The 23,586-nt window shown below is 43.2% G+C and overlaps 1 protein-coding gene across 4 annotated transcripts in view; it reads left to right on the forward strand.

Moving 5' to 3' along the window:
* Positions 1-22,631, forward strand: part of XYLT2 (xylosyltransferase 2) — a 22,718-nt gene extending 87 nt beyond the window's left edge. Inside the window, exons 1-13 of one of the 4 annotated variants that reach the window (XM_085892010.1) lie at positions 90-215; positions 3,211-3,301; positions 6,823-6,846; positions 7,267-7,708; positions 11,425-11,603; positions 12,334-12,536; positions 12,996-13,076; positions 14,381-14,597; positions 14,729-14,905; positions 15,554-15,819; positions 17,972-18,164; positions 18,443-18,776; positions 20,159-22,631. In XM_085892010.1, the coding sequence (XP_085748136.1) occupies positions 3,257-3,301; positions 6,823-6,846; positions 7,267-7,708; positions 11,425-11,603; positions 12,334-12,536; positions 12,996-13,076; positions 14,381-14,597; positions 14,729-14,905; positions 15,554-15,819; positions 17,972-18,164; positions 18,443-18,776; positions 20,159-20,508 (2,511 nt within the window). In that variant the 5' untranslated portion in view covers positions 90-215; positions 3,211-3,256 and the 3' untranslated portion in view covers positions 20,509-22,631. Of the gene's footprint in view, positions 216-3,210; positions 3,302-6,822; positions 6,847-7,266; positions 7,709-11,424; positions 11,604-12,333; positions 12,537-12,995; positions 13,077-14,380; positions 14,598-14,728; positions 14,906-15,553; positions 15,820-17,971; positions 18,165-18,442; positions 18,777-20,158 lie in introns of all 4 variants that reach the window. The other 3 variants (XM_085892008.1, XM_085892011.1, XM_085892009.1) reach the window with 3 other exon arrangements.
* The last annotated feature ends 955 nt before the right edge of the window (positions 22,632-23,586 follow it).

Here is a 23,586-nt window from a genome sequence, read left to right on the forward strand (position 1 = left end):
GTCGGCCGGCGCTCGTCGCCGCGGCTCTCGGTTCAGTGCTTCTCGTTCAAACGTTGGTCGTTTGGACGTTCAGCAGTTTTGACGAGAGTGAGCGACGGGAATCGCCGCCACTCGCTCCTCACCGATCTCGGCGCGACGCTGCGCTCGACTTAAAGCAACAAACGACGGCCCGGCGAAGAAAAGACGGGTTCCGAGAGCAGGCACAGCGTGGCCTGGTACTTACCGTGCCGCGATTCTGTTCGGGTGTTTTATTATTTTTTTTTCCGCTTGTTTTATGCAGTTGAACCTTGTCTGCTTTGTTGGCAGCGGGATGGGTTGGTGGGATGAAGTTATTTGGGATATTGAATGGGGGGGGTTGGGAAAATGGGATAAAGATCCGGCGGGGGGGGGAGATGGGATGAAGATCGGGGGAGATGGGATGAAGATCGGGAGGGGCGGGGGAGATGGGATGAAGATCGGGAGGGAGTGGGAGAGATGGGATGAAGATCGGGAGGGAGTGGGAGAGATGGGATGAAGATCGGGAGGGAGTGGGAGAGATGGGATGAAGATCGGGAGGGGGTCGGAGAGATGGGATGAAGATCGGGAGGGGGTGGGAGAGATGGGATGAAGATCGGCAGGGGGTGGGAGAGATGGGATGAAGATCGGGAGGGGTGGGAGAGATGGGATGAAGATCGGGAGGGGGTCGGAGAGATGGGATGAAGATCGGGAGGGGGTCGGAGAGATGGGATGAAGATCGGGAGGGGGTCGGAGAGATGGGATGAAGATCGGGAGGGGGTCGGAGAGATGGGATGAAGATCGGGAGGGGTGGGAGAGATGGGATGAAGATCGGGAGTGGGTGGGAGAGATGGGATGAAGATCGGGAGGGGTGGGAGAGATGGGATGAAGATCGGGAGGGGTGGGAGAGATGGGATGAAGATCGGGAGGGGTGGGAGAGATGGGATGAAGATCGGGACGGGGTGGGAGAGATGGGATGAAGATCGGGAGGGGGTGGGAGAGATGGGATGAAGATCGGGAGGGGTGGGAGAGATGGGATGAAGATCGGGAGGGGGTGGGAGAGATGGGATGAAGATCCGGAGAGGGGTGGGAGAGATGGGATGAAGATCCGGAGAGGGGTGGGAGAGATGGGATGAAGATTGGCAGGGGGAGATGGGATGAAGATCGGGAGGGGTGGGAGAGATGGGATGAAGATCGGGAGGGGTGGGAGAGATGGGATGAAGATCGGGAGGGGGAGGGAGAGATGGGATGAAGATCCGGAGAGGGGTGGGAGAGATGGGATGAAGATCGGGAGGGGGAGGGAGAGATGGGATGAAGATCCGGAGAGGGGTGGGAGAGATGGGATGAAGATTGGGAGGGGGAGATGGGATGAAGATCGGGAGGGGTGGGAGAGATGGGATGAAGATCGGGGGAGATGGGATGAAGATTGGGGTGGCGGGGGGGAGATTGGATGAAAAAGATTGGGGGTGGCAGGAAATGAAGTTTTTTGGTGGGGGGGATAAGCGATGAGATAAAGAAGTTGGCTGGGGGGGGGGTGAAAGATTCCATGAAGATGTTGGGTTGTGGTTGAGATGGAATGAAGATGTTTGGGGTGATGGGGTAGGTTGAGATGGGTTGGAGTTGTTGGGGGAGGAGATGGTGGTTCAGGTGTTCGAGAGGATGCGAGAGATAGAATGAAGATGTTGCAGGTGGGGGAGCCATGAGATGTGAAGATTTGTGGGGGGTGGTTTGGATTGGAAGGTGTGTGTGTGTGCGTGCCATGCGTGCGCGCTTTATTTTAATGTTTTTGTCAGTTATTTCATGTTTGCTCAGATGTTTTATTTTGTGCGGTTATTCCAAAGGTTGTGCTTTCTGCTGAAACTCATGAGCTTTGATCAGTCCCTTTCTTGGATGGTTTTGGAAGGTTTGACCTGTTCAACTGTAGATGTACTTTGCTGAAATTCTCTAATGACCCAAATAAAAGTCTTCCCGGACCAGGGTCCCCTTGCTTGCCAAACTTTGTCCATCAAATATACTGTACTCAGGACACTTCCATCCCAAAATTGAATACATGTGCTGTACTCCAAACGAACATCCCAATGGTTTGGAATGGAATGGATTTCATGATTTGTTTTTTATTTAATACTTGTACACGGTATAATTGCCTCCACCACCGAAGGTGGGCAGAGGTTATATTTTCACCCATCTGTCTGTCTCTGTCTCTGAACAGGATATATCAAAAAGTTGATGGATTCGGTGCACAGGTTTGGTGTGTGACAAGGACGAATAGATTTCAAATTTTTTTTCTTCTTCTTTGGTGAAGATCTGGGTGTGAATTATTTTTTTAACTGATTATTTACCATTGAGGGTTGGGCTCAAAAATGATTATATTTCACAGTATCTCAAAGATTTTGACGAAACTTGGCGGATGAGAGGGGTAGGAGACGAGAACAAGCCGATTCGACTTTGGTTCAGGTTCGGATGCAGATCCGGCCTGTCGGTGAGATACAAAACGTAAACTGTTCATTCTGGCCTCGAGAGGTATGCGCTCTACCGAGTGCTGTTCTAGTTGTAATTGCAATTAAGATGTTGGCAAGGGTTTAATTCTGTACATGTTGTTGAAGAAAGAAAGCGTTTAACATTTACTTTGGAGATGTTTGTTTTGTCTCCATTCTGAAGCTGGTGCTTTGATTGACGTCCCTTCCCTCCCTATTGCTAAAAATGGCAAAACTTTGTCGGATGGCCTTCATGGTCCATTATTTGGACATTATATCTGCCATTTATATGACGTTGACGACGATTCAAGCTCGTTTGTTTTTATGCATAATATATATTGTACTTTGGATATTTGTAGCAACTGCTCGTGCAGTTGTTTTTGTTTTGATTATTAAATGGTTAGGCATATTCTCAACTGTAACACCCCCCATGTGTATACTACGCTACGCGCAGTAGGTGTTAATTGGAAGACTGGATGGAGATGAGCATGAACTGACTGTTCAAAATGAAAAGAAGCTTTGACTTTGATTCTGTGTTTTTTTTTGTGTGTGTGTGCGCTGCTGAGTCGTGCATACCTGTGACCTAAATGAAAGTGCTGTTACGCGGCAGCAGGTGAGATCTGCAGGAAATGTGAATATGATGATTATGCAGTCCTCCATGTGCTCCTGGATTTGCACTGAACTCCTTGGGAAGTTTTTAATTCCTCCTTGTTTTGTGTGCGTGTTTCGCTCTTCCCGCCAGGCCGTTTTGACTATTTGCGAGCTGGTCGAGACGTAACCAAATCCACATGTGGCTAAGACTGCTCTCGATATTGAGCACACGGCAGCCCAAGGTAGTGGAAATAGGTGCATTTGAAGGGGTGGGTGCATCATTGTGTTGACCCATGTAATGGTATGCCTGGTGTTGGCTTAATGGTTCAGGTGGTGGGCTTGGGATCCTCGGATCCTGAGTTCAAATCTCACTCTGCTGTTGAATTGATACCAGCTGGGGTTGACTCTGCCTGTTATCCTTCCGAGGTTGGCAAAATGAGTACCAGCTTGCTGGTATCCTGTGTCAGTGGTGACCCATCCAGGATCGTGCCCAATAGACAAGGAGACTGCTTCGGCAGCACCAATGCTCTGCAGAGTGTGGTCCCAATGGGTGGATGTGATGTTGGATGCAGGTCGATGTTCTTCATTCTTTGTTTAACATCTATTTGACTTGGAACATTCTGCAAATGTTCTCACTCTTTTGACTTGAACATCAAGAGTTTCCTGAGAGGGAATGGAGTAGCACGTGACCTGCATGTGATGTACCAGAATGCGTTTTGTCTATGTGGTGCCAGTGTTCAGACAACACATTTTTTTTTCCAGTACTGTCCTTTAGGCGTGCTTGTTTGTTCATGAGAACCTGATGTTGATTAGATTGTAGTGGCATCTCCCATTGCAGCCTTTTATTGGATGAATTGCTTGCACATCACTAACGAGCAGCGTATAATTAAAGATGGGGACTTTGCATTCTACTTAAACCCCGAGCTTTGATTAAAGTCAGCTGTTACCATCTCCTATACCGATGTATGCCACCTTTGCCACCATGTAAACGCGTCAAGTTAGCTTGACGGTGTCCACATTGCGTGTTCCTGGAACCTCTGCCCACGTGATACCGCTTGGCTGTGGTTGTCTTAGCCGTTATCGGGGAGGTATGAGACTGCCAGGTAATGCCATCATTTGCTCAACCACCTTTCATTGATGAAGTGGCCTGGATGTCAAATCCCCCCCAAAAAAGGGCTTTTGGTGTATATAATTCAATACTAAATGAGAAACAAAAATTCACCACCTTTGTGAGCATCAGTTTTATTTTTTATTCCCCTTGTGCTGGTGTCCTGTTTGAGACTTCTTTGATCGCGACCAGAGATTCATTGACGTTGCAATTTTGCTCGCTTTGCACACGGTGATTTTATTTGGCTTCGACAAATGTAAATGAAAATGTATCGATGTTGTCGTTCCACGGGATGATCTGCCATTCAGTTGGCGTATAACGGTCCTTCACACATGGGGTGCTGGACCGAGATATTTCCGACATTAAAAGAGGGTGGCCTCTGGTCGAGGCTCATTAAACCTGTCCGCCGCAAAGTGTCGCTCGTCCCGGTCGTGTGATGCGGTAACTTTTGATGGGCGTTCGAACGATCTTCTGGCTGTTTTTGGCTGAGCTGCTCTTAATGGAGCTTTACATGAGGCTGCTGATTGTAAAATTTTAGTGTTGCTCAGTTTGTGAGCAACCTATTTGAGATTTTTTGTTTCTGTGAAGTGTTGTAATATATATACATACATACATACATACATACATACATACATACATACATACATACATACATTGTAATTTTTTTTTTTTGTCTGGAGAGATAATGACTGGAACTACCTCTCTGGCTCAAATTATTCGCACCAACTTGTGGGGTAAGCCAGAGCTTTATTTATTTATTTTATTTTTTGTGGCGCAAGTTTTTCATGAACCAGCTTGTCAGGCCTGACGTTTGACTGAAGGTGGCAGAAATGTGCAATTTGTTCATTGTGCCGCCAATGATGCGCTTGCTCTTTGCGAAGGACACCGTGGGATCCTTAACATCCATCACCTAATGCTGGCAGACAGGGCACCCGGTTTAACATCCATCCGAAGGAGGAGGCACACATTGATTTATCGTCCAACCTGTGAAACACGGCAGGATGACAGGTTATAGCTGGGCTGAGATTCGAACCCAGGCTAGACAGTTCAGAACAATGGATGGAATGTGCAGTGCATCTGGAGGTATGCTAACCGCAGTGGGAAGCTGACATTTTGGGCATTGACTGCTTCAACAAAGGGTTAATTCTACGATGTGAGCACTAATAGGTGTAAACAAAACCAAAATCAGTTATAAAGAGGAAAGGCAAAGGACAGCTTGGAGCTTTGTGCATTGCAGATGGGTGTCGAATCATTTATGTCGGGCTGGTGGAGGCTCGGTCCTCTGTTCTGCCTGTGAGCTTGCACGTCTCGTTGGGAGCCCGTTCTCTCGACTCGATATGATTGCTTAATCGGTGCTTGTTTGTGCTGTGGCGAGCGTACCATTTGATATATTTCAAGGACTCAGATGGAGCTGTTGGTTTTTGAGGACACAAGTACTGACAACCATTTTAATTTATTTTTGTTCTTCCCCCCCCCCCCCCAGCTTTATTGTGTCACTTGCTGAGTCTAATTCTATATGTACAGTCCATGGCAAGTATTTCATGCCAGTCAAAGTTCAAAATTTTTTTCTTTTGTTGGGGGAAGGGGGGGGTGGGGTGTATTGAGCAAAATACTTAGCTCTGCCCTTTATTTTGGAGACTGATCTCAGAGAACGAGATTGGGACCATACTCTGTGCAGAGTGTTGGTGCTGCTTAAGCAGTCTCCTTGGCTATTGGGCACAATCCTGGACGGGTCGCCACTCCAACGCAGGATACCAGTATGCTGGCACTCATTTTACAGGCCGAGTTGACCCCACCTGGTATTAATTCAACAGCTGAGCGGGATTTTGAACTCGGGACCCTCGGATTCCAAGCCCACCACTCTAACCATAAAGCCAACACCAGGCATCGAGGAGCCTGAATATAAATTGATGCAGGCTATACATTATTAAATGTCAATTTACTGTTGCAGTCATAATGCAAATGAGCAAGAAGCAAATTTGGGATTTTTGACCTTTGGCCCACCATAAGGGGGTGTCGGGTTCAGACGGAAACGTTAGCCGATGATCCAAATATTTGGGCAAAAAATGAATACGCCGTTGATCTTTCTTTATTGGTTTACAATCACACTGCTGTTATCCATTTTCTATACACTGTGGCGATGTTTGACGTTCAAGTTCAACGTTCTTTGTATGGAGAGCGTCAGCTGTTCTTTTTCGGAGCATTCCAGGCCTAGAATGGCGAGGCATTTTCATTGTCAGTTTGCATGCTGTGAAACAAAATAAATATCACAATTGCTCAACGTGGGCATAACCCTCAGTTGATGTACAATGAGAGCCTCGCTCTTGTTTTTCCTGGAGAATGTGTTGCCCTTCGGGCTGCAGACCCTTGGATCGGAATGTTTTTCCAACCTGTTTTGTTATTTCAAACACTGGCCACGATACGTGGGTCGTGTCCTCGTGAGTCTTGGCCAATTTGACGCCTTTTTGGCCATCCGCACGCACCCCACGTGCTGGTCTCATTTAGAATTTTGTTTGCTTTTGAAGTGCTGCTCCGTGAAGCCTTAGGTGATCGGTGTCTTTCAGATGAGGTGCGTGGGCCCTGTTGAGGTTTCTTGGAGAATCTACCGTCTGAATTGACTTTTTTTACAGTTTCTTTCCACTTTATGTTTGGCAGGTCTCAAACCCAAGAATGTTTCCAGTGAGTTGTTCTTTTTCTTTCTTTCTTTTTGGCTTTTCCTTAATTTTTTTTTTAATTTATTTATTTACTTATTTATTTTTATTTTCCTCCCAATGTATGTCAAGGGTGCTGTTTCTGTTAAATTTTAGTTGTGAATTTTATTTATTTTTTTCCTAATTTTGCTTTCCCATTGATGCAGTTATATTTGAATTGTGAGCATTTGCAGATTGGTGGAGTTTGCTGCAGTATGTGTGCCCTCACTTTGTCTGTTTCATTCTGAAGTGGTTTTGACAGTTCTGTTTCGTGTTGTTTTACAAGTGTGACACCAACACTCAAACTTCACCAGACTTCTTCATTGGCATATTATAAGCAGATAGGCTTGCATAGACCACCTGCAGATTTCAAAAATATGTTTGTAATGTGCTTTCCGTCTGTCTGCAGGGCGTGAGACCTGGAGTTCGACGCCATAATGTGGTCAAACGCATCGATAGCAACAATGAGAACTCCGTACCCAGAGACTTTGATGTCATTGACAACAGCAACAATTTGCCTGGCCGGCCGTACAAAATGGGTGTTGGAGCACCCTACCCCGATGTTCGCTTCCTTCCACCCTCGATATTTGAGGTTGCTAGCAGCAGGAGCGCTGCTGCCGAAACCTGGCCAGATACAAGGCTGCGCAGGCAGGGGGATGTCGGACAAAAACCCGAAAATGTTGAGGATTTTGGCTTCAGTGCTCGCTGTGAGATCACGGGCAAGGAGGCGCTGTCTGCATTGGGACGAGCCAGATCCGTGCAGTGCAAGCAGCGAATTGCCGATGTTGTTTGTCTACACCAAGAGGGCAGACTCATGCCCAAAGTGCTTCCTCGCTTCTGTCAGTTTGAAGGTCAGTATGTTTAATGAAGGACGTATTTGCATTTTAGTTTGTTTCAGCTGAGCATAAAGTTGATTTCTTATTATTCCTCTGAGACCTCATTTGAAGGATGTGTCTCCAGTGTATTACCGTTGCACTTTGTCATTTGGAACTGATGGCACAATTTGTTTTGTTTTTTTTTGGCATCCTTGTTTGTTTTGTTTTTTTCCAACCAAATTCATAATGCGAGAAGAAAAGCAGATTGAGCGTTAGGTGTTGTCCGATGAGTTTGAGGAGAATGGAAAAAGGAGCTTTGCAGCATGAGGGTAATTTAAAGTACATTGTGTTTATGCAGGTGAGGTAGTGGGTTTATCATGTGACTATCTTTTGTTTTGATATAAGAGGAGACATTGTTTGAGGCAAAGTAAAAGTGAATGAAATGTGGACTGACATTCCCAAAATGTATTTTGGTTATGACTCTCCATCGAGCTGGGTTATCCTTATTGACTTTTACAATGAAGTGCAAGTGCTAAATGAGGCCTCTGGCACATGCCATGTGTGTGTTTCCAGTGACTGTTCGATTTTCCCGGCCCTTTTAACCTGCTGCTAGCATGATATCTTGATTCAAATCATCTTTTAAACATGATTTTCAGCACTTTTACGAAAGAGTGGAAATTTCAAAATAGGACTGAATGAAAATCCGACTCTCAGAAATAGAGGAAGTGTGACAAATAGCCACGGATGAGACTGAGGGGTGTTATCTGTAATTTCCTGTTTATACAATTACCTGCTACAGTTGATGTATAATGCACATGCACCCGACCCCGGCATCTTATAAGAGTGGTTGTGCCTCGAGTTTTGAATACGAGTTAGGATAAACCACTCCAATTGTCAATACCAAAGGACAGCCGTCTCAAAAAATAGCAGATTTAAATACATGACTTTCAAAATGACGTGTTCTGCTCCATAATTCTCGGCGCACATGTACAAAAACCCTCAAATGTCGGTGTTCAGGGCAGCATAAAATGGCTCAAAGTTTCTGAAATCAGCTGAAAATACTTGGAAAAAATACATGAGAGAGGATTACTCCTCGATACAACGAAAGGCTTGAACTTTCTCAGCTCGCCGAACTGAAATCTTACCGCAAAGGCCCGACCATGTGCAAAGGCCCGAGTGGACGGGTATTGGCTGCAGCTGCATAAGCCCTCGACGGATAACTTCCAGTGAATGGACTGTGTCTGGATTCGGTGTTTCTGAACACCGACGGGAAATGTGCAGGGTAAGTTTAAAATGATATTTACTCTTGATTGTTGGGGGTAGAGGGTGAGAGCTCCAGGAGCTGTGAGGGCTGTTATAAATATATTGTTTGTTTGGTTTTGGTGCCACAAAAAGTGTGTGTGTGTGTGTGTGTGTGTGTGTGTGTGTGTGTGTGTGTGTGTGTGTGTGTGTGTGTGTGTGTGTGTGTGTGTGTGTGTGTGTGTGTGTGTGTGTGTGTGTGTGTGTGTGTGTGTGTGTGTGTGTATTTTTAATCTTTTGCTCAAAACTGGTGCATGTGTATTCATTTTAATTCAAACTTTTTATAATCGCACTTGCGTATCCCCTGATACTCATAGAATGCATGTCTAAAGTGTATCCTTTAATTAAAAAAGAAAAAATGTATAAAAAAAAAACAGTTAAGGAGGTGCATGGAAGTCAATCACGATGTGATATTGCATTGAGCACAGTTTTAAGTTCAAACATCGCAGCCTCTAATTGTCTTGAGGGGAAATGAGTTTGGGTTGGGGTGAGTTCTGACAAGCGTGTTTGCAATGTAAATACCGATAATTAAATTCACTTGTTCTGCCCATCCATGTTCCTGTAACTTCAACACAAATTCATTGTGGCGAAGAGCTGTAACTGATCATTTTTTTTATTGTTGTTATTATTATTATTATTATTAGTAGTATTAATTGGTACATTTTTGAATTGGTACATTTCGGATTCTTCTGTTCGTCTGTTGACTTGCCTTTATTCTGAGTGGGTTGTTGGAGGTGTTTGAAGTTCAATCATGTGTGCTTCTTTCTAAAGATTCCAAAGCAAGTGTCCTTTTATTCATAAATGTTTTTTGTTCTGATCACCTATATACATATTTTCATGCAATTTGATTGTATGTTATTCTTTCACTCTGAACCGTAGCTCCGAGAGGTCCAAAATTATTGGTGTAACTACGTCAGAATCTACCACATGTTGGCCTTGACGTCTGTTTTGAGGCAACCAAAGGCCACTGTGAAAGTGTATCTTGGATCCTCAGCAAAGAGATGTTTCCTGCTGCCGGCCCGTGAACAAAAGAAACCACCATTAGGCCAATAACTCCATAGCTTTTCAATGTCCAACATGTACTGAAACTACCACTGGGATAAGCTCATCCATCCTGGACAGTGCTGAGTAAACACCCCACCCCTCGTGGAAGAGCTCTCAAACAGAATGGAATGGTAAATTGCAATGGGGTAAATGCTGGAGTCGTGAAGGTGACGTCAAGGGGCGGGGTGGAGGAGGGCATGGGGTGAGTGAACAGACTGAATGAAACACAGCAAGAAGGGGAAGGGGAAAGTGGATGAAACGACGGAGGGTTGAGGGAGAGTTGGATGAAGGTGGAATCTTCAACAGAAATGAGGAGCATTTTCTATGGAGTCAGAAAGATCATTCATGAAGATGACTAACAAGACTGGGCCCAAAATACTGCCTTGGGACACTCCAGCCTTGGCAGGGATTGGAGAGAAGAGATGAGAGATGCTGTTAAGAACTACATAATGACTACAGGAGTGGAGAAGGTCTGTGATCCATGAGAGGAGGTAGCCTTGCATGCCAAAAGCAGTTTGGCGTGCAAGGCTGGGTGCCAGACTGCATCAAATGCTTGAGATGTGGCCCTGATCTCATGTCTGAGATCGAGGGCTTCCATCCATTGTTGGGAGAGTTGAAACAATGTCCAAGGTGAAATTACAAGTTTTTAAACCGAACTGATGATTTAGGATCAGGCTGTTGGAGAAAAGGAAGTATATTATGGAAGTGGTCAAAATGAGTCATGCAAATCACCTCCCCCCCCCCCCCAGGCTCATGGAAGAGCAAGGTAGAGCTGACAGTAGGACACGATTAGATAGCTGAGAAGTCGGTTTGCCAGAATTTGCATTGATTTGTACCCTCGAACGTTGAGCAAATGTGTTTAATTGTTGCGGGTTATTGGTTTATGTACACTGCTGCAAATTAAATAGCAGTTATTCATTTAGTAGAGGCTCTGGAAAGCTTGCCATCGGGTGTTAATGAACTTGGATGATGTGTGCTCCTGATTTAGTTGATGTATTAACGTGTGTTCTGCCTCGTATTGCTCATCTTGCAACCCGCTTAACAAACCAGGAACAGATTCCATTGTGCAAGATCTTGATATCACTGTTTTTTTATTTTTATTTATTTATTTATTTTGCTGGTGCTAAAGTGTCCTTTCATCTATGCGTTGGATTGATGTTAAATAAATGCCAGGCCTGTGCAAGGTTGTGAAATTTAATTGCCTTTACCGTAATCCTGTCGTGTTCATACAAGTGCCTTGGACGAACTCTGGCAATCTAGCCATTAAGCTTGACTCAAAGTTGTCGAACATCCAATGTACTTTGAAGCATTTGGTTTACCATTTCTGCAGTAAAGACTGTGCCACAGAAGGTTTATGGATGTGATGTCCAGCAGTGACCCTAAACACAGCTGGTTCTCTCGCACCGCAGGCAAGGTGATGCAGAGTGTGCAATGGAGCGAGGACACGTCTCTGACTTTGGTGCCTGGCGAGCAGCCTGTGCGCATTGCCTTCATGCTGGTGGTGCATGGCCGTGCAGCTCGCCAGCTATCCCGTCTTCTGAAAGCCATTTACCATCGGGATCACTTTTACTACATTCATGTGGATGAGGTGACCACCTTTCTTGGGTTTTTATCTCCTTTGATTGTTAACCAAAATGCATTTATCTCTCAGGTGGTGATGCTTCCAGATGGTTTGACTGTTGCCTAACTATTTTTTGGTGATTAAAAACTACAGACTGCCAGTGGAATTGGAAGTCCGCTTTTCCATTTAAATGAAGCCAAGGGACATGTCCTGTGTTTTTGCTTAAAGCTTGGAGGACACATTTGACATCAAATCTTTTCTTATTTGTTTTTTTTTTAACTGAAGAACCTTTGTGTTCATTTTGATTTTAACGAACACTTTTTTGGTTAAAAATAAAATATTATCTTAACAATAAAAAACATTCATAATTTCAGCAGTGAAATTATCTGGTCCTGGTGTTTTGGGGATTGTTAGAAAATTGCTCAATATTTGGATTAAAAAAAAAAAAAATTCTCTTCATGGATACAGTGGGCAACGTTACTTTTGGCCACGTATGCTCTGTGGTGTCAAGATTAGAGTCCAGTAAATTGCTTGATGTTTCAGGTGCTCGTGCCTCAATCGAGGATTTGCTTTGACTTTTTTTACACTTTTATTTATTTTGAATCTTTTTTTTTTTCTTGTTTTATGTTCTTTGTGTAAAATTGGAATTTTTTTTTTTAGTTGTGATGGGAATAAAGCATGATCTGTAGTTTTCACTTGCAGAGAAAATTCTTCAAAAGCTTTCTCTTTCTGTTCCACCCTGCCTTCCTCATGCCAGCGTTCAAGTTACCTGCACCGGGAGGTGCAGCGTATGGCGTCAGGGTACAGGAATGTAAGAGTGGCTCCGTGGCTCATGTCCACAATCTGGGGAGGAGCGAGTTTGCTGACCATGTATCTACGCTGCATGTCTGACTTGTTGGCAATGAAAGACTGGTCATGGGATTTCTTTATCAACCTCAGTGCGACAGACTACCCCATACGGTAGGAAAACGCTGTGCTACTTTAGGACACTGCAGAATTGTGTATGCGAGTGAAAATTTTTCTTTGAATAGAGTTATTGTTTACACCTTCCAAAGTTGATTTATTCATTTATGTATTATTGAAAGTTGCTTGTGCAAAAATGTCTTCCTCAATACAATCTAAATTTGAGGTTTAAAATATGAATGCATTTCCCTTAAAAAATGTGAATTTGATTTATCTATACGATTAAGGTACCTTGTTGGTTTGGGTTTTATAATTGGCACCAAAATGTCCAACCAAGTTGGGGTATGGTTGCAATTGAGCATTATTGTACCTTCTAATTGGTGAAAGCATTTGATAGTCTCTGGGAAAAGATGTAATTTTTATTTATATATATATATATATATATATATATATATACATTTTTTTTCAAATAGCCATGTTTGCAAAATGTGCTGTTCTGCCTCCCCTCCCCCTCAGCACGAATGAACAACTTGTGGCTTTCCTCTCCAAGTATCGTGACAAGAACTTCCTCAAGTCTCATGGAAGAGACAATAACAGGTTTTGTTTAGTCATACATTAAATAAATATATAACCAAAAACTTAATTACATGACCTGAAGCAACCATTACTATTTCTAACGGTACATGTAACCAAATACTGTTTGCAAGCACATCAGGATTGGATGTACAAAGTGAGACGAAATTGCTGCACCAGCACAATGTGCGGTGTGCACGGTGTAGAAATTCCAAAATGTGCCTTGCATAAACTGTAAATGAGCCAGAACCTGCATATAATTTTGATATAAAGTATATTATAATTGGTATATTTGGGGGCAACGTCCGGTCTGTGTGGCTTTATTGGCTTTGAAAGAATTGCAATGATTTGGCACCTGAGTGTTAGGTAAACCAATCGGGGACATCTGTGCTCCTTATCAAAGACTTCACAATCTGAATTTTTTTTCGACTGTCAAAATGTGCAGTTCCTCATTTGTCAAAGTTTATGCTTTATTATCCCTCTCACCCCCACCCCGGAGGGAGGGAGCGGGGTATTGTAATCGTCCGGTTTGTTTGTCTTTGTTTGTTTGTCTGTCTTTCTGTTAGCAACTTTATGGCAAAACGGCTTTAGCAAACGCTATCAAATTTAATCCACAGGTGGGCAATGAACCTTGGACGACCCCATTAACTTTTGGGTCCAATTGGATCAAAGGTCAAGGTCACGAAAAGATCAAAATCGTTTTTCGCTCATAACTTTGTCAAAAATGATCTGATTTACTTCAAACTAAGCTTATGGTGAACCTTATTCTATTTGTCACTTATAATCCTACCCATTCCTATAGTGAAAAATGCATATTTGTGAAGATCGGTCGGGTCCGAAGTTTTGGGGGTCATGGTCATCGGTCAAAATTACAAATTTTCCATTAAAATCAAAACATGGTTACGAAAATACAACTTTACAGGAAAACGGCTGGCTCAAACACTGTCAAATTGTATCCACAGGTGGGTAATGAACCTCGGACGACCCCATTAACTTTTGGGTCCAATTAGGTCAAAGGTCAAGGTCACGAAAAGGTCAAAAGAAATCGTTTTTCGCTCATAACTTCGTCAAAAATGGTTTAATTGACTTCAAACTAAGACTAAAATATTCCTTATCAACATTCAGGTTAAGGATGTATCAAATTTAAATTTGATCCCCAAAATAACTTTATGCCTTAAATGGGTGGGATTTGTTGTACCTGGCACCACTTGTTTTAACTTTAATTTTCCCAAATATTTGTTGCTTTGTTTTCAGATCAGGTAAACATTGACTTGTATTTTAAGTCTGCCAGTTAGTCAATGAGTTGACATTATGATCCTATCATGTAGATTTGTGAAGAAGCAAGGCCTAGACCGTGTGTTTCTCGAGTGCGACACGCATATGTGGCGCCTCGGCGACCGCACGATCCCGGAAGGCATCGTGGTTGATGGAGGTTCAGACTGGTTTGCTCTAAACAGACGCTTTGTGGACTATGTGGTCACGACTGAGAACGAGTTGGTTTTGCAGCTGAAGCGTTTCTACTCTTACACTTTACTGCCTGCTGAGGTTGGGTCTGATTTGATGGAGTTGTGAAATTTCATTTTTAATTCGTTGTTTTTTGTTTGTTTTTTTCATTGGTATTTTGATTTGTAGGGTCATTGCACTCATATGTACACTTCTCACTCTGCCTTTCTCAGTCGTTTTTCCACACTGTGCTGGAGAACAGTGAATATTGTGAAACGCTTGTTGACAACAATCTCCGCATCACCAATTGGAACCGCAGGCTCGGCTGCAAGTGCCAATACAAGCACATTGTGGACTGGTGTGGATGTTCTCCAAATGACTTCAAACCTCAAGATTTCCATCGTTTTCAGGTGCAACAATATATTTATATTATATTTGTGTTACAGTGGGTTCAAATCAAATTTGTAACCATTTCCTTCATGCGTTCGGCTTGCATTCCCACCCCACCTTGGCTTCTTAGGTTGCCCCATTTAAGTGGATCCATGGCAGTAACTCATGGCATGTCTATTGTATTGAAGCGACATCTCAATCTGAGTGGTCCCTGTGAACTCGAGTGACAAATATTTTTTGCCACGCCCATCCTTCAATGCCCCACAGAGACATAGGCCAGGTGCCTGGCATTGTCCTGGCTGGAAATATTAAAAAAAATTTTAATGGAGACCGAGAGACTGACTGACTGTTATTTAGTTTTCTTGTATTAAAAAAACACCACCTTCATGTCCTTGGCAAATGATGCCTTTTTGTGTGGCCAGGGAATTGGTGTGTGTTTGGTAATATTGTTGTTTGCTTTGTTCAGATTCTGCAAACATTGCACATTACTGGAAGTCCCTGCCAATATTGCTGTTTGCTTCATTCTTGCAATGCTAACATTGCTTTGTGAAGACACACATTTGCTGGTGATATAATCTGCATTTGATGAATTGACCCATTTCGTCTAGTTTGTATTATCCTGATCAAAAAGTCTGATGGGCTGCGTTTGTCCCCTGTCGTGCCCTCAGCAAACGGCAAGGCCAACCTTCTTTGCTCGGAAGTTTGAGCCGGTCGTAAACCAGGAAGTGATCCAGCAGCTGGACATGTACCTGTGGGGTGGCCTACCTCCTGGCACACCTGGCCTCATTGCCTACTGGGAAAGTGTGTGGGAGGAAGAGGATGGCCTTGCTGTGTTGAGCGATATAGCATTGACTATGTATGGTGCGCTGATCGCTCTTGGCCTGCATCGTGCAGCCGCAGCACCTCAGCAACGAATGTCTGCTGAAAGTTGCAGGTTTGTGCTGCATCTTAACTGTTAATATTTTGTGACTCATAAAGCGAGGGAGTTATTTTATTTATTTATTTTTTTTGATTTCCTGTCATTGATAATTCTGAAGACACCTTTTACTGAGAGTTGCCTCAATAATGTGAAATCTGATTGAGCTCAAAGTTTCAGAAATCCTGGTGCCTGTTTGCAAATCATGGATTTGCACAACTCATTCAATGTACTCGTCTGTTTTTGGTTTGATGACTGAAATTGCCTCCAGTTTTCCCCCCATCTCATCTCAATCCCTCCAATTAATTCACTATGCAGAAAGAATTGTGGAAGCTTCTATATTTGCCCATAACTCATCTTCCTCCCTTGCGCTGTTGCATAAAAGTCAGTTCCCTTCCACTTTTCTTAGCTATCTTCCAAGGTCCTGATGCTCTTTCTCATGCCTTCCATATGCCAGTTTGTGTTTTCTCACTGTTACTCCCACCTCCTTTGTTGAAGCCCATCTCTGTCATTCTTCCCAGCTCTACCTTGCGGCTTATCGACTGATGCTTGCACCCTTCCCATTTCCTAAATGTTTCGCTCTCCTTTGATCCTCCACCACCTTATTTTCCAGCCACTCTCCTGACCTCAAATTGAAATGTTTGTGCTCAACCCTGGTTTAACTAGCTTTTGTCTGCAATCTTGTATTTAAGGCACATTTGCACATTTGCTTTGTCATTCCCACTGAGGCCAAACAAAAAAAGGAGTTTGTTTCCTACCGACCCATTGCTTTTATATGCGACCTACGATTTTTGTTAACAATTTGGACTTGGGCGCCGCCATTTTGAATCCCTCGTGTTATGTCAGTTTCAAAATGGCGGCACACGAGGACTGCTTTGTGGATAGGTCTTTTTGCCACTACCACTACAACCACCACCACCCCACTACCACTACCACCAAGGAAAATAAACATTTTAATCGAGTTGTATGAATGTATTCATGGCAAAAAAATTGTCAAAAAAAAATTCCCTACCTACCTACCCAATTTTTTTTGGCCATGCAATAGGAAACAAATTTTTTAGGTCATCTCTATCATCTCAGTAGAGATGACCTAATAACCCCAGTCTCGAAGTATGTACGTCCGTCCGTCCACAATCAAACCGAGTGGAGACAAATAACCAATAGTGGAATGGATAGAGGTCGATGAGACGTGCACAACGATATAACTTTCAAGGTCGTCCGTCCAAGGTCGAGGTCAACGTCACGAGGCTGTCAAAGTTGCGAAAATCGTCGATTTCAAATCGTATCTCCTCCCTCATTTATCAAGAGAGATCAAATGTTATTAGTGATTCAGATACTATGGACTATTAGCTAGAACAACACGAGCCATTTTTTTTTTAATTTGCTCTCGTTCCGATTTTATAGCCCTTCAAACTTCGTTCTGATTCCCCGTATGGGCCGTTCATAAAGTCCGTACATACAAAAAAAAAAGTATTAAAAAATTAAGAACCGGAACTCTCCGAGACAAATATTACATTTGAAGCTTTTGTCAGATTTAACTAAAACAATGGAATACAAGTTTATATGCACACTTGCTTTCATTTATGACATTAACATTGTTTTGAATGTCAATTTGTACTTTTATTTTCAAAATTGACGTGTGCTGTGATATTAAAAGAAAAAGGTAAATTACACCGCTAGGGACTGCATCGTCATGGCTTACAAACATCGGTTCATAAGGAACTCCTGGCTTTGCAAGCGATTAGCGATGTATGAGGGGGGTGGGTGGGTAGTCACTAGCCTGCATACAGAGGGGGGTGGGTGGTTTTGAAACCCGGAAGTAGAGCGTACGTACTTTATGAACTGCCCCTATTCCAGTCTGGCACAGTTACTTTCGACCTCTGGCAGAGATGACCGGCACTCCCGCTTGGGGGTATTTTTTTATTTTTTATTTTTTTTGGCCTGACCTGGAATCCTGCACATTTGCTCTGTTCTAAGGTGTGGTTTGGCTATACCAAGCGATGTGAACTACTGTAAATGGCAAGTGATGTTCCATGCTGATTATTGACAATATCCTTTTACATGATCATGGAATATATTAAGGATCAGCATTCCGCTTGTCAAACCGAGACGAAGGTTGATTACCAATGTGAACAAAGTGCAAATCTGGTACCTGCAACCTGTGCTGCAGGTATGAGGCGATCGGACACCCGTCAGCAGTGCACCTGTATTTCAACGCAGATGCCTTCCAGGGATTCTTGGTGCGTCAACGTGTAATTGATGCTTCTGGACGTGCGCTGACTGTTGAAGCATGGATTACTCCACGGCGTTTTTTTCATGTGCTTGATCCAACTGGAGACACTGGCCGACTTCTCAGTGTTGAGGTTTTTCCAATTGTCCCTGTAAACCTGTTTTTTATTATTATTATTAAAAAAAATTTTGTTACGAGACACCATCTGCCAGTGCAGGCAAATATTTGAGCTATAGATTTCTCAATTTTGGTAATAACCAGAATTGCTGCAATTTGGTGAATAGTTTAATTGTAATTGTGGACCTGTTAATTTTTTTTTTATTCTTCACCGAGTCCCTTTGAAACAAGGCCTCAGACATATCCAATGAATGAGCTTCACTTACTTGTACTCCCTTGTTATTCTTCTCACAGGTGAGCACCGACTGGGACCCAAAGGAACGCATATTCCGGAACTTTGGAGCACTGCTTGGCCCATTTGACGAGCCAGTGGCAGTGCAACGTTGGAGCCGTGGGCGGAACCTGACCGCCACGGTTGCATGGATAGACCCGGCAGGTGTGATTGCAGCCACGTACGATGTTCCCGTCGAGCCAGATTCCGACGTGACTCACTATAAACCACCACTTGGCCAACCGCTACGGCCTGGTATCTGGACTGTTCGCTTACTTCAGCGGTGGGCACCGCTTGCCGAGACCAGGTTTTTGGTCTCTCCACTGGCATACAACAACAAGAGACCGATTAGACCCGGTAAGAAAAACCACCAACGGAGTTTGCTGTGTTTTTATAAACAATGTGAAATTGCCTCTTTCAATTGCATAGCTTTGCCTTGCTAATCGATCAGCTTGAACTGACCCTGCGGCTTTAACCCGATCGTGTTGCTTGAATCCGATGGTTCTTCATCAAACTTCATTGAAATTTGTAATTTAATTAAATTGCTAGTAAATTTAATAATAAAATTATTAAATGTTCCTAAAGTAAAAAATTTAATCTGTTGTTGAATGCAGTAATAGCTGAACAATATTTTCAGGAACCTGTTTTCAAGAAATTTTCATTTACCTGGATCATTTAGTCATACTGTTGGTATCCCTCGCCAGATACTAACTCTTGCGTTATGTTGGGTGTTGGCATACGTTGTTGTTTTTAGGCTCATTCCTTGACTGACCAGGTTTTCGCATGTTTCCATCACAGATCTGAATAGCTGCCATGTCGTTTTTTGTATTGCATATGACTGGTTGGGAGGAATTTTAGGAAGTTAAAAAATGGTTACTCTCTCTTTATCTGGAGATTTCAAAGTTGCAAAATAAGAGAATAACGTTCACATGAAATTGTTGGAAAAACAGATGTATTACATTGGCTTTTTAATTAAAGTGAATGTCGTTTGTACTTTCGTTGGTTTCTTTCTGAGGAAAGCCCCCTCGGCCTGACGTTTTACTTGTGCAGCACGATCATGGTGGCTCATGAGGAAGGCTGCATGGTGGTCATCTGCTGCAATCGGGTTTATGAAAGCCTGGAGTGCAGATGCGATAGGTGGTTGTGGCATCACCCGAGCACATGGCCAAGTCTTTGCAGTCTGTGTAAAAGTGACAGTGTTACCTCTTACCTCTTATTTATTTTCCCTTTCAATGGGGTGAGAACTGCCACACTGCAAAGCTGCATTCAGTCTGTGCCAATTGGATGACTGAAGAATTCTCTGGGGTGTTTTTTCAATTGCATTCCATGAACGCGCGCTGCTCTGTTCCAGCTTTTAAAGCACTTCACTCACGGCGAGTTCTGTTGAGAGCCTGAACGGCGTGTTATTCGTGAACGACAGAGTGCTGTGTGATCTACTTTGCAAAACTTTTTACAAGTTCTTTGAATCAATTGTTCCCACACTGCTTTATCAGCAGCTGTTACTGCGGCTCGTCTTGTTCTCGTGTTTGTATTTATTTTTTTTAATCGCTTGTTTTGAGGTGTTTTGGAAGATTATTGGAGTTTTGAACCAACTCGCTGGGTTTTGAAAATTTTTATTCCTTTGAAATGCCTCGCCATGTTTTTCTGCAGCTTTTGAGGTTTGACAGATTACTAAATGCATTGCTGTGTCGTGTTTTGCTAAGCTTGACCAGTCTGTTCTAACTCGCCTTGTGTTACAGATGAAGCTTTGAAGGCTCACAGCGGGCCCCCAAACAATGTGTACAGTGACGCAAGCTTTGCGAGTCTCGCGTCCGTTCTGGCCCTGCCACCCTCCGGCTCTCTCCAGATGGCTGCGCACCGTCGTGCCAAACTCACGGGCCCTTCCCTTGCTGCGTGGGTGGAGGAGGCTGCCTCCGAGTTGTGGTCACCTGTGGAAACTTGTGAAGTTGTGCCCTGGACGTCTGCCAGGGATTTACGGGCCTCTGCCTGCCCTCTCCTGCCAGCCTGCCAACACGTGACGTGGAGTTCTCTGTCTCCTGACCCCAAATCAGAATTAGGTGCTGTCAAGACCAATGGGCGCCTGAGGTAGCACCTAAAAGAGCGGCCAGCACACGTGTGACTCAATTTTGTGTTTTGCTGGACCGCACTCATAAAGCACCTCCTGGTTGTACTTGTGGTTCATGTCGCTGACTGCGAACTGTGAAGCAAGGAATTTTTATTTTTGACTTCTCTGGCATGGAGTCGGGCTAACAATTGCTGGAAGAATACTTTACATCTGCTGCACCGTAGGTAGAACAAGCTGGTACTTCTGTCTACCCATCACTTGTGACTTGGGAAGTGGAGCATTCATTTTTTGGAGCATTTATTTCTTTGGGAATGGGGTGGGGAGGTTCCAAGTTTTTATTTTTTTATTTTTTATTTCCCCCCCCCCAGATGATCAGATGTTGCCAATCTCCAAGTCCCCCCCACCCCCCCCAATCGATATTTTGATTTTATTTCTAACTTTCGTATTCTCTGAATTTTCACTGACACTATGCATCTGCTCACTGTGGAGGTCAAACTTCAGCTCGTATTTCCACTCAACTTGCTTGGTTATGATTTCAAAAGGTAATCAATTTTATAAAAAGTTTCTGCTCTTCTGCCCTTCCCCTCTTTGCCCCTTTCCCTCCAACCCCCCTCCCCCACGATCATATATTGGTGAGCGCTGTCATCTGTGAAACTTTATTATTATTTTTGTTTTCATCCCATCTTTGTATCAACATTATTCTTTTTGAGCAAATGTTGGCTCTTGAAGTATAATCCATGTTTTCAAATCATTGGCAATGCTTTTCAAAGTATATTTGTGTTGATTGCTGTATTCAAGGACGGTGTACTTTATCATTTTGTTGCTGCTGCGTTGTCTTTATACCAATTACTCTGTTGTTGCACATGTTCATTTTCCTTGGTTTACAAAAACACTTTTAGCATTTTGTACATTGTACAATTTTGGTGGAACAGCATACATTTCAAAATTGCTGTCCATTAAAATTTCACCATTCTAATTCTCATTTTCGAGCTCAGTGTGGTTAATTAGTTGGGGTGGGAGCTCGGTGTGGCCGAATCGTGGGGGGGGGGGGCTTGGTGGAGTGGGGGTCAATTTAGTGACGCTCAAGAGTGGGGGTTATCCAATATCGGGGGGGTTCCTCGGTGTGGCTCACTCGGGGAGAGGGGTCTTTGTTATGGTGCTCATGGGTTGGGGTGGGGCAGGGTCCTCAGCTTGGCTCACTCATGCAAGGGGAGGGGGGGTGGGGTTGAACTCCTTGGCATGGCTAACATTTCCAACCAATCCTGAACAACATTTTGAAAATTAATTCTTTGACATTCAAATTCATGCAGTAGGTTGGTTTTTCCAGTTGCATTATCGCATATTTTTTGAAATTATGCAAGTATGCATTTCGAAACTATTTTCACATGTTCTCCTGACGTCTAATTGGTTCAGAGCCATAAGACATTTTATTTTTGCAGATTCTTGAGCTGGAGTTGATGAATTATTCCACAATATGTTTTCATCGAGGATTATCTGTAATGCACTTTTGTCCCTTTACATTTTAAATTATACTTGCATTGGAGATGGTTTATAAATCCCACACCCCTTCCACATTACAGGTTGTTTATAAATTCCCCACTCCCCCATCCAATCGGAGATGATTTTAATCCCCTCCACTCATTGCAATCATGTGGTTTAAATTACCCTCCCCCCTCCCTTCCTCTCTCACTCCCTCTTCCAATCGATGGTTTATAAATGCCCCGTCCCCACACCCCATTATGTGGTTTATCTTAAAGTGAGACTTGCCATTCACTTCTCACTTATACTTTATACAGAGATTGTACATTTGTTTTCCCAGGAAGGACCAAGCATTTAAATCAAATGAACTCTGGATTAGTCACTGGGGGTGTTGAAATCATTCCCATATGTTTAGTAGTTTCTTTTTATCAGGCTTTGTAAAAGGACCCGTTGTCTTATCCTTGGCCGAGTTTTTATGTTTTGTGCAATTTAAGTCAGATTGGAAGGGGGTGGAGTGTTGGTATGAAATTTGGTGGGGGAGGGGAAAGGGTATCATTTGGTGGAGATCACTGTTCCTCAGGAACAACAGAAGCACTTTATTGAAGCAGAACTTTGCCAATTGTATATAATTTTGAAAATGATGAACAAATAAAGGCTTAAACTACAAATGTTTGTTTATTTATTTTATTTTTTTTCTTCCAGAACATTTCTATTTCAATCTACAAACACAGGTGATCAAATCCATTGCACCTCCTTTCCATTGAATTTTCCCATATCCATAATTTCTCTGCTTTTATCCTGCATTTACATCTTACCATTTTAACCTGCCAAACAAACTTTATCCACCCCAATTTTGAGTGCGTAAGTAGTTCAAGCTACTAGCACGTTGGTCTAATCTTGAGATCCGAACATCCACAACTGGTGGAGATGACTAACATCTGGATTGGCCGTGTACTTGCGTGTGCTTCCTAATTGTGCAACAGAACAGCTTTTTCAAGTTTTCAGTCACTATTTTCCTCGAGCACTTTTAACCTGCCGTTGCTCCCACGAAACTTGTGATTCAAATAGTCTTTTTACCACAATTTTCAGCATTTAGACGAAAGTGGCAATTTAAAAATAGTTGACCATGATTGTTCTGTTTCTGAATGAAATTCGGACTCACGGAAATGTGAAATATCCATGGATCGAAATAGTCAGTTTCCTAACTTCTTGTTTATACAAGCCAGCGACAGCAGTATAACAGACGGACACTTCTCCTTTTACCAATCCTGTGCATACAAAAATAGAGTACAATTTATCTTCTGGCCCTGGAACCAAACAAATACATATTTATTATTGCCCTCAACCCATGCAAATTTTACCCACCCCCACTCCTCCCAAACACAATTACTAGTAAATATTTTAAACTAACCCTGTCCATTGACAAGCCCCAGATATGACCTTCCCATCAGTGTTAAGCAACCAAACCAGATTTTCCGCAAGGTTCAAAATCTCGTTGATAGTGGTGATCGAAGGTTTGGGGAGAATGTGTCTGTACGAACTTTTGGTCCTTGCACCGGTCCAGGTCCTTTGTAGCTGCAAGCTCAGCTTTTTGGATGACCTCAAAGTTCAACAATTTGTGGG

This window comes from Eptatretus burgeri, chromosome 8, assembly GCF_056783735.1.
Source record: "Eptatretus burgeri isolate ZD-2024b chromosome 8, Ebu_testis_v1, whole genome shotgun sequence".
NCBI classification, from domain to species: domain Eukaryota; kingdom Metazoa; phylum Chordata; class Myxini; order Myxiniformes; family Myxinidae; genus Eptatretus; species Eptatretus burgeri.